The sequence below is a fragment of the Portunus trituberculatus genome, chromosome 27, assembly GCF_017591435.1.
Source record: "Portunus trituberculatus isolate SZX2019 chromosome 27, ASM1759143v1, whole genome shotgun sequence".
Lineage (NCBI taxonomy): Eukaryota > Metazoa > Arthropoda > Malacostraca > Decapoda > Portunidae > Portunus > Portunus trituberculatus.
Window position 1 is genome coordinate 12987402 of NC_059281.1, and position 17500 is coordinate 13004901.

Consider the following 17500-nt stretch of genomic DNA (forward strand, 5'->3'; position numbering starts at 1 on the left):
TACTATGTTTTTCTTTGTTTCTCTAATTATTTGTTTATTTATCTATCTATTCTTCTTCTATTTTTATTATTTTGTTCTCTGTTATTTGAGTTACCTATTCGTTTATTTATTTACCTATTTTGTTGTTACTATTTCGCTATAAGGTATTTTTGTTTTATTTTCTGTGTTTATTTATTTATTTCCTTTTTCTATTACTATTTCTTTTTACCGTTCTCATGTGCACACTTCTTTTATTTTTGTTCATCCCTTACATGCGAATTTAATCTGGTTTGGGAGAGTTTCCAATTCAAATTTCACCGAGCCCATATATATAAAAGTTAATTTCGTCTATGGTCTGAATCGTCAACCTTTTTTCATTTAATTTCCAACTTTCCACACAAGAAAACCTGATCAATATAACTTAACCCAATATAACCTAACCTAGCTGAACCCAACCCAACCCAACCTAACAGCGTAACTCAACCCAACCTTACATAACTGAACCTACTCATGTAACCTAATCTAACCTAGCTGAACCTAACGTAACCTAACTTAGCCCTACTCAACCCAACCCAACCTAAGAAGTTCAATGTAACCTCACCTAACCTAACTTAACTTAACCTAACCTAACCTAACCTAACCTAACCAAAACATAAATAAGAAACGGGATAAAAAGTCAAACTCATGATGTAACACCATTAGCCAACCAAGCAGAGAGAGAGAGAGAGAGAGAGAAGGGAGGCAGGGGGAGGGGATACAGGTAAGCTCAGGCACTCAGGTAAATCCAATTACCAGCAAAGGGTTTTAAAGGGTTAAGGGCGAAGGTAGATTACGTAGTGCTAGGCAAAAAAAAAAAAAAAAACAGCAAGAAAAAAGGAAATAATGAAATAATGTCCTGCCTACCAGCTTCTTACCCTGATTGGAGGAGCAACAGGTGGGGAGGGAGGAGAAGAGGTGGGAGGGGGAGAGAAGGAAGAGTAGAGATGAGAGAGTAGTAATGGTTGAGATGAGTGGGAGAAGAGATTGGGAAGCGATAAAAAGGGAGAAGGACAGAGAGAAAAGGGAAGAGAGGTGGGGGAAGGGAGAAATGAGTAAGGATGAAGATGAGAGAAGGAAAGAATAGATAGACAGAGAGAGAGAGAGAGAGAGAGAGAGAGAGAGAGAGAGAGAGAGAGAGAGAGAGAGAGAGAGAGAGAGAGAAATAGGAAAAACCAAAAACACAACTCAATAAAAGGAGGGAAAGACATAAAAATGAGCAACTAATAGAAACAAGAGGAAGAAAGAGAGATAAGTAAACTAGATAAAGAATAATGAAGAAGGAAACGCATAAAGATTGAGAGAAGCATGGAAAAATGAATAAAAGAACAGGAATAAAGGAAAAGAAAAGAATTGAAAAGTAAAAGGGGAATTTTCATATCGCTTATTATTTGGGTCGTAATGAAAAGGGTTTGGTTTTCAATGGTTCTCTTTCGTTGTTTATTGTTATTTGTCTGTCATGAATATTGCAAAACCCAGGAGAAATAATAGAAATTGTCAATGTAGTAGTAGTAGTAGTAGTAGTAGTAGTAGTAGTAGTAGTAGTAGTAGTAATAGTAGTAGTAGTGGTAGTGGTAGTAGTAGTTGAAAGGTGAGAGACTTTTCAATGTATTTTAAGAGTTAATGGTAATGTCTGTTTTGATTTCTGTCCAATTTTCTCTGTTTCTTTCTCCTCTCTCTCTCTCTCTCTCTCTCTCTCTCTCTCTCTCTCTCTCTCTCTCTCTTTCTCTTTCTTTCTGTTTCTAACTTTTGAAAAGGAAGCAAAAGGAGAGGAAACAAGTCTTTGAAAAGTTTTGAAGCTTTTGACAGAATCGTGATGGAAAACACACACACACACACACACACACACACACACACACACACACACACACACACACACACACACACACACACACACACACACAAAACAGCTCAAGAGGAAGCTAATAAATTTGTGAGTCTCCACATTTCCGATGAGAGTTTAACAAGAATTCTGCGTCATTAGGTAAGAATAAAAATAAAACTTTCTTAATTTATATACATTCCTTTGGGCTGCTCCTCTTTAGCAACTGGCAGGTGCAGCACTATGTTTCCCCTGGACTGCGGTGCTCTTGCATAAAACAGGGAGAAAAGTTATTAATGTTTCCTCCACGTATCCCAGCGGAGAGAAGAGGGAAAGAATGGTAGTCTTCAAAGCTTCTCTATACGTCTTACCTGCCAGATCGCACACGTGAAAGGTAATTGACTTTTTGAGCTTATTCACGACTCAAGAGGCAGATTAACAAGAATTACAAGACATTAATTGAGAGAAGATACCCTCGAAAACCGGACTAGAAACATTGTGGCCTTTGAAAACCCTCCTTGTCCTTGAGAGGCAATAAATAAAGCGTACGAGTGGCAGCCGGAGAGAGAGAGAGAGACCTTAATGAGACTCGTGTGAGGAAAGACGCAGGTTCCATGACGAGATCTGAGTGGAGAGACAATTAACATCTTTTTTTCTCCTCTGTTCCTTTTTCCTCTCGAATCTTCCTCTCTGGTACATGAAAAGAGTGAGAGTGAGAAGTGGTAATCGTTGTTCTTGCAAGGGTGAAGGAAGAGAAAGGTTTTTATAATATATCCAGTATATTACCTTGAAGTGGTCATCGTTGTTCTCACTGTTACGTTGTAAGAGTGGAGGAAGAGAAAGATTTTAGACTATTTCCATTAGATTACCTTAAAATGCTCATCTGTCTTCTCAGGGTTAGGTTGAAAGAGAAAGGTTTAAGATTATATCCATTAGTTTACCTTCATTAGATTATATCCATTAGTTTACCTTCATTACACTTCACCGCAACACCTAGTTATAAAATTTCTTGAATATAAAACACTTCACATAACCCTTTCTGTACTGACACCGATTCTTACCACGAGTTTTGGGTAGGATTAGACCAATTTATAGGCATTAGGAAGGGTCTATGGAGGTCAGACGGTTAATGGCCACAGTCTTCACTATTTCAATCCCTACACGAGTTTCTAAAGCTGTATGAAATCACCAAACAGTAACCAGAATGAATGTAAAAACGTGTCATGGTATTGAAGGATTTAAACTGAGAGAGAGAGAGAGAGAGAGAGAGAAGGCTTTGTACTGGCGAGGCGTTGAGCTGAGCGATCCAATAAAACATGACACACACACGAGCAAAGCATTAATAAACGAATCAATTCAGACAAAAATGAAACAGGAATATGAATAACACGTGAACGAATCGACACGGAAAACAAATTGAACACAAAAATATATAAATAAATAACAAAATAACTCAAATAAACAAAATCACGAAACACGGACAGAAAAAAAACAAATGAATAAAACAAAATAATAAAAAAAAAAAAGTTAATTGACTTGTCGAAGGAAATAAACGAGTTTCTCTCCCCTCTCCCTCTCCCTCTCCCTTTCTCTCTCTCCGTGGAAAATTGGAACGCTTTAAATCCGCGGTTCGAATCTTAATGATGCTTCGACGCTTCAATCAAGAGTTCGAACCTTTATGTATGAAAGGCTGAAGCAAGGGAAGGGATACAAATGAAATCCAGGGCAACATCATTAATAAGCTGAATTCATGTCATAAATCCTTCTCACTGGTTTGGGTGCCTGGACATTCCAATATACGCGGGAATGAACAGGCTGACATGCTAGCTCGGTCTGCTGCAGAGCTCGAGGGAGCGTGGAACCTCCGTCGGGATCTGCAGTCATGTCTCTCAGTTGTTAAATCATCAGCAAAACTCCTGTGGCAGAGTCACTGGGACAACCTCCACCTCCACACCACCAAACCTATCCTGGGCGAGTGGGCCTCCTCCAATCGCCCCACAAGGCGGGAGGAGGTGGTCCTCGCACGCCTCAGGATGGGCTGCACCCTCCCCACCCACATGCTCCCCTACATAGCCAACGCCTTCCCACCACAGTGTTCCAGCTGTAATGTCACTCTCTGTCGAGCACATCCTGCTTCACTGTGTGCGTTATCGTGAGGAGAGGCGGCCCTTGGCGGCGTATTGCCGGGGTCGCGGCCTCCCGCTAACGCAAACCACCCTCCTGGGTGATGAACACCCGGATGTGGTCGATAGATTGATGATTTACCTGACTGAGGCCAATTTAATCAGAGAGTTGTGATTTATGTGTATATATTATGTTATTTATTCCATGTATTTATTCTATATATTTATGTAAATAAAAGTATGAAAGTGTGTATGTTTCCAATTTTGCGTGATCTAATGTGAATGTTTTCCCTTCATGTATATATGCAATACGTAGTGATACTACGTAGCCACCCTGTGTGATTGTGATTTATCCCTCCCTCCCCCATGCCCTGACAAAGGACAATAGTTTTGTGATAGGTATAGGATCCCTGTGTGAATGAAGCGTGCATGAGAATATGTGAAGTCACTTACTGTTAAGATATTAAAAAAAAAAAAATAAATAAAAAAAAAAAAAATAAATAAATAAATAAATAAATAAATAAATAAATAAATAAATAAATCCATTAAAAAAATTGTATATACGTTAAAAAAAAAAGCTTTATTTTAAAAGAAATTAAAAAAATGAAAAGTTAAAAAATAAATAAATGGCCTAATACCCAAGACAGGGTGATGGCCAAAAAAAAAAAAAAAAAAAAAAAAAAAAAAAAAAAAAAGGAAGGGTGTGTGTGTGTGTGTGTGTGTGTGTGTGTGTCTCTCTCTCTCTCTCTCTCTCTCTCTCTCTCTCTCCTCTCTCTCATCTGCATCAACTTCCCCTTCCGTAACAAGTTCTTCCTCCTCGTCCTCCTCCTCCTCCTTTTCCTCCTTCTCCTCCTTGTCTTTCTCTTCTTCCTCCTCCATTCTTCTTCTTGTATCTCCATTTCCTCAATCATCTCTTAGTCTTCCTTTTCCTCTTCTTCCTCTTCTTCCTCCTCCTCTTCTTCCTCCTCCTCCTCCTCCTCCTCTCCACTTAGCCAATCAGTTCCCAATTTCTACCCATTAATCCTCTCCCAAATTATTCCTCCTCTTCTTCTTCCACCCCTCCTCCCCTCTCTCCTCCTCCTCCTCCTCCTCCTCTTCCTCCTCCTCCAACTCACTTCCTCTTCCTCATTCTCCACCCCTTAATCTTCCTCCTTCTCTCAATCATATTCTTCCTCCTCCTCTTTGTCCACCACCACCACCACCACCACTACCACCACCATCACCACCTAACACCTCTCCATCTCACTCTCTCTCTTACCCACAGGTGTACCATCCAGAGAAGAGTGACAAGTGGTACCTGGAGATCGCCTCAGTCACCTTCAGAGATGCCGGCGTGTACGAGTGTCAGGTGTCCGCCAGCCCCAAGATATCCCTGCCAATACTGCTCGCTGTGGAAGGTAAGAGTAGTGGTGGTGGTAGGTAGTGGTGGTGGTGGTAGAAGAGGTATTGAGTAGTATGTGAAGGAGGAGATGATGATGAGGAGGAGGAGGAGGAGGAAGAGGAAAGAGGAGTAAGTAAGGAAGAGGATGATGAAGTTGTATATAAGTAGGAGGAGAAGGAGGAGGAAGAAGAGGAAGAGGAAGTAAGTAAGGAAGAGGAGGAGGATGAAGTTGTATATAAGAAGGAGGAGAAGGAGGAGGAAGAAGAGGAGGAAGAAGAGGACGAGGAAGTAAGTAAGGAGGAGGAAGAGGAAGATGATGTATATAAGAGGGAGGAGGAAGAAGGGGAAGAGGAGGAAGAGGAGAAGGATATGATCAATGAGGAGGGAGGAAGAAGAGGAAGATCAAGAGGTATATAAGAAGGAAGAGGAGGAGGAGGAGGAGGAGGAGGAGGAAGAGGAGGGAGTGCAGGATATGATTGTGTCTTGTAGTCTATAATAAAGGAGGAGGAGGAGGAGGAGGAGGAGGAGGAGGAGGAGGAGGAGGAGGAGGAGGAGGAGGAGGGATAACAATTTTCTTCTTTACACTTTTCCTTGTCTATCCACTTATTCAATTTATTCCTTTCTTTATTATTTGTTTATTCCTTTCTTTCTATTCTCTTCCTTTTTTCACATATCATTATTTCTCACTTTTATTTCTTATTTCCTTTATTTCACATTTTTCTTATAATCTTTCATGTTTCTCCTTCTTCCTCATTCGTACCTCCTTCCCTCTCTTCTCCTTCCATCGTCATCTATACACCTGTTCTCTCTCTCTCTCTCTCTCTCTCTCTACGTGTTTCCTTCTTCCTATTTCACATTTTTCTCTATTCCTTATTCATTCCCTTCTCTTCTTTGTTCATTCGCTCTTTAAATACATTTTTCCCCCGTCTCTTTTACCTTCTCCATTTTTTATTCTCCTCTTCCTCCTCCTCCTCTTCCTCCTCTTCTTCTTTCTCATTTCCTTCCTCTCTTTCTTTTCATGTTATCTACTTTTACTTCTGTAACTTTCTTGCTCCTCCTCCTCCTCCTCCTCCTCCTCCTCCTGCTTCTCCTCCTTCTCTATCCCCTCTTTCGTCTTCCTCCTTGCCTTCCTCTTCCTCTTCCTCTTTCTATATTTTAAACACTTTCCTTTCCTTTTTCCAACTTCCACTTCAGTCTCTCTCTCTCTCTCTCTCTCTCTCTCTCTCTCTCTCTCTCTCTCTCTCTCTCTCTCTCAGTAAGTAAGATAATGTAGTAGTAGTGGTAGTAGTAGTAATAGTAGTAGTAGTAGTAGTAGTAGTAGTAGTAGTAGTAGTAGTAGTAGTAGTAGTAGTAGTAGTAGTAGTAGTAGTAGTAGTAGTAGTAGCAGTAGTGGAATAAAATAAGTAATGCACAGTGCCAGAAAGAAAGGAAATAAAATTAGACCACAATCTACATCACAACTAATTCAAAGAAGATGAAAAGAGGAGGGAAAAACTGAACAAAACGAGATGGAAAGAAAGAAGAAGAAAAAAAAAAGGAGATAAAGAATGAGAGAAACTTTCCATAGTGAAAAAGTTAGAGAGAATTTAAAGATGGCTGAAAAGAGAATGAGAGAGAAAGAAGTTAAAATAATGAGGATATTCACTAGCCCGGTAAAAATGAGAGAGAGAGAGAGAGAGAGAGAGAGAGAGAGAGAGAGAGAGAGAGAGAGAGAGAGAGAGAGAGAGAGAGAGAGAGAGAGAGAGAGAAACCCCACACCACAACTATCTTTAAATGCCACAAAGATAACTGGCCAAATTCTCACAAGTATTTCTCCTACCAATGACGCAGAAACCACGTTAACCCCTTCGGTACCGTGACACATTTTTACCTTGAGATTTGAGTACGATTTATTTTTAGACCATTTTATCGACATTAGGAAGGGTCAATGGAGCTCAGAAGATTAATGGCCACAGTCCTCACTATTTCAATCCTCCACATGAGTTTCTGAAGCTGTATCAAATCACCAAATAGCAACTAGAATGAATACGCAAACGTGTCATGGTACTGAAGGTGTTAATCTTGCCCTAGAACCACAAAAACACTCTAAAACGCCCATCACACGAATATTCCTCTTGTTAATAATACAAAAACCATGCTAATCTCTCACTAAAACCATACACCCTTGAAAATCGTTTCACACTAACTAGATCCTCTTAGAAGGGGATTGAAATCTAATTGGGCCTTTTTTTTGTTTATTTATTTTTGTTGCCCTTGCTCAGACTTCCCCTCTTATATAAAACATAGAGTCTTGTTCGACCTGCCACTTCAGCTAGAGCCTCTTAACCCATTCAGTACTAGGACATGTTTCCATATTTATTCTGCTTACTATTTGGCGATTTAAAACAGTTTCAGAAGTTTATGTGGGGAATAGAAGAGTGAAAACTTTGGCCATTAATCTCCTGACCTTCATAGACCCTTCCCAATGTAACTAAAATCGTGTAATCGTACCCAAAACTCAAGGTAGAAATGCGTCCCAGTACTGAAGGATAAAAAAAAAAGCTTGGTTTCTCTTGAATAATGAGCTTAAGTAACCTTCACAAATAAAAGGAGAAATAACAGCAATAACAACAATAAACGTACCCAAAACTCACGGTAGGAAATGCGTCCCAGTACTGAAGGGGTTAAATGGACTAGAAACATGACAAAGTGCTGAGTAATGGCCAGTGTTTGCCTCCTTCGCCTCCCACAGTGCAGCAGGCGCGCATCGAGGGCCCAGCAGAGGTGTTCATCCAGAAGGGGTCCACCATCCGCCTCACCTGCCGCGTCAACACTCACTCTGAGAACGTTGGGACAGTCACCTGGTTCCGCGACACCCACCCCCTGGACTACGACTCTCCCAGGTGTGTGTGTGTGTGTGTGTGTGTGTGTGTGTGTGTGTGTGTGTGTGTGTGTGTGTGTGTGTGTGTGTGTGTGTGTGTGTGTGTTCTGTTTGGGTAAGTTTTTCTTTATCTATTCATTTATTTATCTATTTATTTATTTATTCATTTACGGTTTTACGATTTCGTATCTATATTTTTGTCAGTTAACTGCTACTACTACTACTACTACTACTACTACTACTACTACTACTACTACTACTACTACTACTACTACTACTACTTACGGCATAAAGAATTCTCAAGTAGTAGTAGTAGTAGTAGTAGTAGTAGTAGTAGTAGTAGTAGTAGTAGTAGTAGTAGTAGTAGAAGCAGCAGCATAAGTAGTAGTGCAGTACCATCAGCAGAAAGACTGGATGAGGTAACAATAACAGTAGCAATAGTAGTAGAAGTAACACCAGTGGCAGTAACAATAACACTAATAATAATAATAATAACAATAATAATAATAACACCTACGAACTCTACACTCATTAACATCCAACAGTCTTTTTTTTTTAACCAACGATAACAATAAAAGAAAAAAAAGAAAAAAAGGTTAAAAAGGATACAAAAGACACACCTGGCGAGGCACTAATTAGACAAGCCAGCAGGTAATACATACAGGTGACTTTCAAATCCCAGGTGAGTTTTAAAAGGCCATTCACTTTAAAGGGCCACTCATAACGAGGAGCACACGACTCTAATACACATATTCATAAGGCAGATATTCTTTTTTTTTCCTCTTTTTTCCAGGGTTCATTTATAGTACAGGTCATTTTTTTCAAGTAGGGCCATTTTTTCTGCTTGACCTGACCTCATGACCTATCTCTTCTTCAGTTTATAAAAGGAATTTGTATATTTAATAGGTGAGTGGGTGATGTGATACTGAAATGCTGGGGAGGAGAGAAGAGGAGAGGAGAGGAGAGGAGAGGAGAGGAGAGGAGAGGAGTAGATGAGAGAGGGAAGAGGAAAGGAGAAAAGGAGAAGGAGGAGAAGGTGGAAGAGTAGAAGAACTACCGGGAGAAGAGAAAGGAGTAGGAAGAGAGGAGAGGAGAAGAGAGGAGGAGGAGGAAGAATAGGAGAAGATACCGGGATGAAGATGAAAAGGATTAGGTGATGAAGGAGATTTAAGAAGAGGAGGAAGTGGAGGAGAGGAGAGGAGAGGAGAGAAGAGAAGAGGAGAAGGAGGAGTAGGAAGAGTAGGAGAAGAACTATATGGATAAAGATGAGAATGATTAGATATAAGAGGAGGAGGAAGAAAACGAGGAAGAGAAGAAAGAGAAGGAGGAAGAGGAGAAGCTACAGGATGAAGAGAAGGAATAAAAAAACAGTGATGAATGTAAAAAGCAAATTAATGAGGACAAGAGTGAGTCAGCGTGAGTCAGGATGAGTTAAGCTGAGTCAAGGACGAGTCACTAAATAAATCTTTCACGTGAAGTACTTGAGGGAAATTTATATCACTCTACATCAGCAAATCTGCCACCCACCCCCTTCCTCCTGCTCCACTTCCTCCTCCTCCTCCTCCTCCTCCTCCTCCTCCTCCTCCTCCTCCTCCTCCTCCTCCTCCTCCTCCTCCTCCTCCACGGTAATCCTTCTTCCTGTCTTTTTCTTTCTTACCTGTTCCAGTCACATACCCGAACTCTCTCTCTCTCTCTCTCTCTCTCTCTAACATATCAAAACCAGGATGTATTATGAGAGAGAGAGAGAGAGAGAGAGAGAGAGAGAGAGAGAGAGAGAGAGAGAGAGAGAGAGGAGGGGGGAACGACAGAAACCTAAAGAAAAAACAATAACAGTAATGATAATAACAAATAAATAAAACAGAAAATTAGTGAAAGAAAACGAAACACACAAACACAGAAAGAAAACGGATTAGACCAGGTGTCTTTGAAGGGGTCACTTAGGTAAACATGACGCACGCCAAGACGAGGAGGGCGAGAACACCTGGCGTGAGCACCTGATGACCTGAGGGTGCTAATACGTGAGGGATGGAGGACGAAGGCAGGAAGGAAGGGTAATTTGCACCGTGGAAAAGGAGACACCTGCGTTTTGGCTCGGAAGAGGGAGCAGGTGGTGGTGATGGTGGTGGTGGTAGTGATGGTGGTGGTGAAGGAAGACGAGAGGAAGAAGAAAGGATTAGGAGTAGGAATTGGAAAAGGAGGAAAGGAACGAGAAAAATATGAATGAAACAAAACTAAACAAAAAAAGAAAGGATGAGGAGGAAGAGGAGGAGAAAAAGGAGGAGGAACAAGAAAACATCAAAAAAATAAAAAAAAACTACACAAAAAAAGAACAAATATATCGGAATTACACAAATTTATAAAGTAGAACACACAATGAAAACAACAACAACAACAACAACAACAACAACAACAACAACAACAACAACAAAAAAAAAAACAAAACACACACAAGATTAAGTAAGCATCACCTAGCTAGATATCGTGTGTGTGTGTGTGTGTGTGTGTGTGTGTGTGTGTTCGAGATCCTCTTTTGCACGTCAGCTCGTCAAAAGAGATTGGATATGAAATGCATGTCATATTTCACAAAGTATTCTGGCGGTCCAAGTGAGGGAAGGGGAGGGGAAGAGAAGGGAAGGGGTGGGGAGGGGAGGGAAGGGAAGGGAAGGAGTAGGGGGAGTGACGTGACGAAAGCTTGTGTTCCCTGGAGAAGGAGGAGGAGGAGCAGGAGGAGGAGGAGGAGGAGGAGGAGGAGGAGGAGATGGGAAAAAATTAGAACGGACCCAGGGAGAGAAAGGAAATAATTCGTTGGAAGAGAGAGAGAGAGAGAGAGAGAGAGAGAGAGAGAGAGAGAGAATTCACTCACACTCTTCCACTCTCTCTCTCTCTCTCTCTCTCTCTCTCTCTCTCTCTCTCTCTCTCTCACGCAATGCAATCTAATCCTAAATGCGGTTTCGGTTTCGTTCTTGTGTAACTTCTTCCTCCTCCTCTTCCTCCTTCTCCTCCTCCTCCTCTTCCTCCTCCTCCTCTTCCTTCTCCTCCTCTTCCTTCTCCTCCTCCTTTCTCCCACCAGATGTCACTACAGTCGTACTCTATATCCCACCACACTCCTACCTCCTCCTCCTCCTCCTCCTCCTCCTCCTCCTCCAAGTACTTTTGGTGCCTGGTGTAGAAAAAGGAAGAAGAAAAAGAGGAGGAAAAGAAGAGGAGGAGGAGGAGGAGGAGGAGGAGGAGGAGGAGAAGCTTAACGAAGACCTTTTTCCTCGTGAGCTCTTTCGTGGAAAATACTATGAAAGGGAAATTGTTAGTCTCTCTCTCTCTCTCTCTCTCTCTCTCTCTCTCTCTCTCAGAAAATAAGAAAACAGGAAAAATCACAGAGTAATCATTTAAACTATATAATATGTATCTCTCTCTCTCTCTCTCTCTCTCTCTCTCTCTCTCTCTCTCTCTCTCTCTCTCTCTCTGCAGGGGCGGGGTGAGCGTAGAGATCGAGAAGACGCCCACCAGGACCACCTCCAAGCTCTTCATTACAAGGGCCATGAGGAGTGACGTGGGTAACTATACGTGTGTTCCCCAGTTCGCTGACGCCGCCTCTGTCTTGGTCCACGTGGTCAATGGTGAGTTTTTGGGGTCGTGTGAAGGTTGGTGAGTGTGCTATGAGTGGCTTTGTGTGTGAGTGAGAGGTTTTTGTGGATATTTCTGGAGGGTTTTGTGTGTTTTGGTGGTGTTTTGTGTGTTTTGGTGGTGTTTTGTGTGTTTTGGTGTTTTGTGTGTTTTGGTGGTGTTTTGTGTGTGGTGTGTTTGTGTGTTTTTGGTGTGTTTTGTGTGTTTTGTGGTGTTTTGTGTTTTGGTGGTGTTTTGTTTTTTGGTGTGTTTTGTGTTTTTGGTGGTGTTTTGTGTGTTTTGGTGGTGTTTTGTGTGTTTTGGTGGTGTTTTGTTTGTTTTGGTGGTGTTTTGTGTGTTTTGGTGGTGTTTTGTGTGTGTTTTGGTGGTGTTTTTTGTGTTTTTTGGTGGTGTGTTTTGTGTGTTGGTGTGGTGTTTTTGTGTGTGTTTTGTGTGTGTTGTGTGTGTGTGTGTTTTGGTGTGTTTTGGTGTGTTTTGTGTTTTGTGTGTTTTGGTGGTGTTTTGTGTGTTTTGGCTATTTTTCTGGATCAGTGAAGAGTTTTGTAGTGTTTTGCGTGTATTTTGGGTGTTTTTGTGTTTTGCGGTGGGTGAGTGTTTTCTGTGGTGTATTTGGTGTAATTGTATGTAATTTGTGTGTTTTGTGTGTTTTTATGGATGGATAAAGAGTTTTGTGGTGTGTTTTGCTGATTCTATGTGTGTATTGTGTGTTGTGTGTTTTTCTGTGTGAGTGATGAATTTTTGTGCTGTGTTTTATTGGTATTTCGTGTGATTTGGCTGGTTTTGTGGGTTCTGTGGGTGTTTTTGTGGGTCTTTTGGTGTATTTTGAGGGTGTTTCGTGTTTTGGGTGTTTAAGAGTGAATGAGTGTGTTTTTATGGTGTTTCTGAGTGTTTCTGGTGGTGTTTTGGGTGTTTTGGGTGTTTTTCGGGGTTATGTAGGTGCGTTTTGGTGCTTTTGTGGGTGTTTTGTGTTTTGGGTGTTTTTTGGGTTATGTGGGTGTGTTTTGGTACTTCTGTGGGTGTTTTAGGTGCATCGGGTGTTTTCCCTGGGTGGGTGAAGAATTATTTGTGGTGTGTTTTGGTGATTCTCTGTGTGTTTTGGGTGTTTTATGTGTTTTCTGGGTGAGTAATAAATTTTTGTGGTGTTCTGGTGTTTTTGGGTGTTTTTGGGGTGTTTTGGATGTTTTTTCTGATTTCTGTGGGTGTTTTAGGTGTTTTTGTGTGTTTTGGATGTTTTCTGGCTGGCTGAGGATCTTTTCTGGTGCGTTTTGGTCTTTCTGTTGTTTTTTTGTGCGTTTTAGTTGTGATTGAGTGAGTAAGTTTCTTTGGTTACCGTGTGTGTGTCTTTGGTGGGTAAATGAGGGTCTTTTGTGGGTGTTCTGTGTGCTTTAGTGGGTGATTGACTGAGTAATTGTCTTTTGTGGGTGACAGGGCTTTGAGTGCTTCGGGTGAGTGACCTTGACTGTGTGTGGTTGCCTGGTTACATTAGCTTGGTTTACTGGTGTGTTTGTATAGCTGTGTTTGTCTACTGTTTGTATTCATGTAATCCTCACTTATTTTCTCTCTCTCTTTTTTTCTCTCTCCCTTTCGTTCTCTCCTTCCTTCCTGCTCTCTCTTGCTTTTTTTTTTTTTATCTCCCCTCCTTTCCTTATTTCTCAGCCTGATTTTCTTATTTCCTTCTTTCCTTTCTTCATTTTATCTTTTCTTTCTTCCTTCTTCTTTTTCTCCTTCCTTTTTTTTCTTATTTTCTCTCTTTACCTTTTTTTCGCATTTTTTTATTTCCATTTCGTAAATTCTATTCTTTCAATATCCAATACACGTACTTTCCTCAATAATTCACTATATTTCCTCCATTTCTCTCTCTCTCTCTCTCTCTCTCTCTCTCTCTCTCTCTCTCTCTCTCTCTCTCTCTTTTCTTTTGTCTTCCTTGTAATTTTTTTTTTATTTCCATTCCTAAATTTTCAACCCACTGTTTCCATTTCCATTTTTCCTCAATAATTCACTCTATTTCATTCATTTCTATCTCTCTCCTTTTTCTCCCCACTAAGCTTCTGTTTCCCTTTGTCTTCCCTGCTCTGTTTCATTTCCATCTCAATGTTCAACTCACTGCTTACATTTCCACTTTTCCACTTTCTTTCCCTTCAATTTCCGCTATTACTTATTTTTTTCCTCACTCAAATCCTTCTTCTCTTTTCTTCACTCCTTTCATCAGATATTTTCCAACACAAACCTTACTTTTCTTCCTAATCAATTTATTTTCTTCACTTTTTCCCCTTCCTTCCTTTCCTAATTTATCTATTCCTCCATTTATCTCTTTTCCCTCCCTCAATCTTAAAGACAGTTCTTACTTTTTTTAATCAGTCTATCTTCTTTTAACTTCTATCTCTCCTTCTCTTTTCAATGAACTCCTTTCCTATTCTATCTTCAATCTCCGTTCCTCTCCCTTCGCAAACACATAATTTTCCTCCACCTCCTTTCCCTTCCCTTTATTCCTTATCACTCTTCCACTCCTCCACTGCTAAGTACATTCCTGTCCCTCTAACCCTCATCCACCTCGCCTCTCTCCCTCCTGACGCGGCTGCCACAGGAGAGGAATCAGCTGCCGTACACACTGCCGGCAGCGTCACACACCGAGGAGACCCGCGTGTGTGTATCCTGCTGGTAATGCTACTGTTGGTGTGGCCCTGTTGGCGGTGACGCTGCTCCTGCCCCCTGGTGAGTGTGTGTGTGTGTGTGTGTGTGTGTGTGTGTGTGTGTGTGTGTGTGTGTGTGTGTGTGTGTGTGAGTGAGTGAGTGAGTGAGTGAGTGAGTGAGTGAGTGAGTGAGTGAGTGAGGTGGAGGAGGAGGAGGAGGGGGAGATGGAGGAGGAGAAGAGATGGAAAAGAAGTTATTTATAGTACTTGTCCTTGTGTTCCACGTGTGTGTGTGTGTGTGTGTGTGTGTGTGTGTGTGTGTGTGTGTGTGTGTGTGTGTGTGTGTGTGTGTGTGTGTGTGTGTGTGTGTGTGTGTGTGTGTAAACTAAAATAAAATAAAAAAAGCAGGAGAAAAGTTAGAGAGAGAGAGAGAGAGAGAGAGAGAGAGAGAGAGAGAGAGAGAGAGAAAGATGGGAAGGAAATAAATTAAGAAACAAGAAATAAAAAGATAATAAGAAAAGATAAAAAAAATAAGAACACACAATAAAATACTAAAAAAAAACAGAAGAGAAAAAAGAGAAGAGAAACAAGAGGAGGAGAAAACAGGAGAGGAGAAAAAAGGAAGAGAAAAAAAAGTCTTTATTTTTTACACTCGTAGCAATATAACATAAGAAATCTCAAGAACCATCCTGCTACCTATTAATCACACGAGGAGGAGGAGAAGGAGGAGGAGGAGGAGGAGGAGGAGGAGGAGGAGGAGGAGGAAAGAAGAGGAAGAAGAGGATTAATTACAAGAGGAAATATAATTGCCATCCACGTACGTCTGTCTCCGTGAGGGAAAAATGGGAAAAAAGGAGAGAGAAAAGAAATTATTTTATTAAGAATGATGAATGGAAGAGATGGCGGATGAATCTAAGAATGATGAGAGTAAGAAGAATGACGATAAGATTAATAAAACAAGCCTTCTCTCTCTCTCTCTCTCTCTCTCTCTCTCTCTCTCTCTCTCTCTCTCTCTCTCTCTCTCTCTCTCTCTCTCTCTCTCTCTCTCTCTCTCTCTCTCTCTCATACCTTTCCTTTCTCTAACTTTCAATACAATACACAACACCGATTGGTCCTTCTCCTCCTCCTCCTCCTCCTCCTTCTTTATCTATTTCCTCCTTCTCCTCCTTTGAACCTTAACACAACTATGATACACACTTCTCCTCCTCCTCCTCTTCCTCCTCCTCCTCCTCCTCCTCCTCCTCCTCCTCCTCTTCCTCCTTTTCGACATGAAACAGACAAATGAAGGAGAGGTCTGTGTATGTGTGTGTGTGTGTGTGTGTGTGTGTGTGTGTGTGTGTGTGTGTGTGTGTGTGTGTGTGTGTGTGTGTGTGTGTGTGTGTGTGTGAGTTATGTTGTGGCGCGGCGGTACCTCACCTATCACCTGGTAATGGATATTGATTCACCTGAGAGAGGCAAACACGCTCGGCCCCTTCCCCTTGTGGTCAGCTGGGTCTCTCTCTCTCTCTCTCTCTCTCTCTCTCTCTCTCTCTCTCTTCCATTGTTTGTTTTCAGTTATTTTCTTTTACAATGATGAAATTAAAATGATCTTCAAGTGTGTGTGTGTGTGTGTGTGTGTGTGTGTGTGTGTGTGTGTGTGTGTGTGTGTGTGTGTGTGTGTGTGTGTGTGTGTGTGTGTGTGTGTGTGTGTGTGTGTTCCTTCTTCATGGATATTAGGTATGTTTAGCAGAGGAAATGGAAGATAAGGAGGAAGAGGAGGAGATGAAGGAGAGGAAGGAGGAGGAGGAGGAGGAGGAAAAGTAGTAAAAATGTACAAGACACATAGCAACAACATGAGAAAGAAGACAAACACAAAGAGAAAGATGAGAAGGAGGAGAAGGAAAAGAAGGATAAGAGGAAAACGACGATGCAGAATGAGGAAGAGGAGGAGGAGGAGGAGGAGGAGGAGGAGGAGGAGGAGGAGGACAAAGAGCATTAACATAAGAAAGAAGACAAACGGAAGTACAGAGGGGAAAAAAGTGAAGGTAGAAAAGATGAAGAGGAGAGGAGGAGGGAGAGGAGAAGGAGGAGAAGGAAAAGAAAGAGGAACTAGAAGAGAACGCTAACAACTTTTTCATATCTTCTCTTCACAGGAGGAGGAGACGCTGAGGTGAAAGAGACACAGCGATCTATCATTCTTCCTCTATTTTTTCCGAATCACTAACACCACCGCCACCACCACCACCACCACCACCACCACCACCATCACCACCGCCAAGAACATCACCATAGAATCTTCACTGTGGTGGTGTGACGAGAAAGAGACGGAGAAAATCATTGGCATTATAATTCTGGTTTTGATTAGAGTCATTATCACTAACTACTATTACTACTACTACTACTACTACTACTACTACTACTGTTACTACTACTATTACTACTACTACTACTATTACATCACCACCATTTCCATTACCATCGATCATTCACTAACGCTACCACCACCACCACCACCACCACCACCCCCTCCAGTCTTCCCTCACCCTCTTTCTACAATCGCTTCCATCATCCCTGACAACTTTATTTCTTGCCATTATAGTCATCTCATAATTTCTCGCCTCATTCACTGCTGGCGCCTCTAACTAAATCTCTCTCTCTCTCTCTCTCTCTCTCTCTCTCTCTCTCTCTCTCTCTCTCTCTAAACACGTCTATAACAAAAGAGCGGCTGAAAAGAAATCAGTAAAATAAAAAACACGATTTTGAACATAACGTAACAACAGGAAAAGAGAAAATAACGAAACTTTATGAACTTCCCCCATCAGTGTGTGTGTGTGTGTGTGTGTGTGTGTGTGTGTGTGTGTGTGTGTGTGTGTGTGTGTGTGTGTGTGACGGTAACTACTGAGACGCTAAATTAAGTGTTAGTTTGGAAAGAGTTACGGTGACGCCACGAAGGAAGGAAGGAAGGAAGGAAGAAAGGAAGGAAGGAAGTAAGTCTGCCTCTCCTGGTCTTAAGGACTCAATGGAAAGGGAAACAACGATTGATGAAAATAGGTGGTTAGAATTGAAGAG

The 17500-nt window shown here is 41.4% G+C and overlaps 1 protein-coding gene across 2 annotated transcripts in view; it reads left to right on the top strand.

The window, feature by feature from the left end:
• Positions 1–17500, top strand: part of LOC123509397 (kin of IRRE-like protein 1) — a 48551-nt gene that overhangs the window by 30234 nt on the left and 817 nt on the right. The window contains exons 4-8 of one of the 2 annotated variants that reach the window (XM_045263691.1): positions 5225–5357; positions 8073–8223; positions 11667–11815; positions 14407–14534; positions 16585–17500. The exon at positions 16585–17500 is cut by the window's right edge and continues 817 nt beyond it. In XM_045263691.1, coding sequence (XP_045119626.1) covers positions 5225–5357; positions 8073–8223; positions 11667–11815; positions 14407–14516 — 543 coding nt within the window. In that variant the 3' untranslated portion in view covers positions 14517–14534; positions 16585–17500. Of the gene's footprint in view, positions 1–5224; positions 5358–8072; positions 8224–11666; positions 11816–13478; positions 13646–14406; positions 14535–16584 lie in introns of those variants that run through there. The other variant, XM_045263692.1, reaches the window with a different exon arrangement.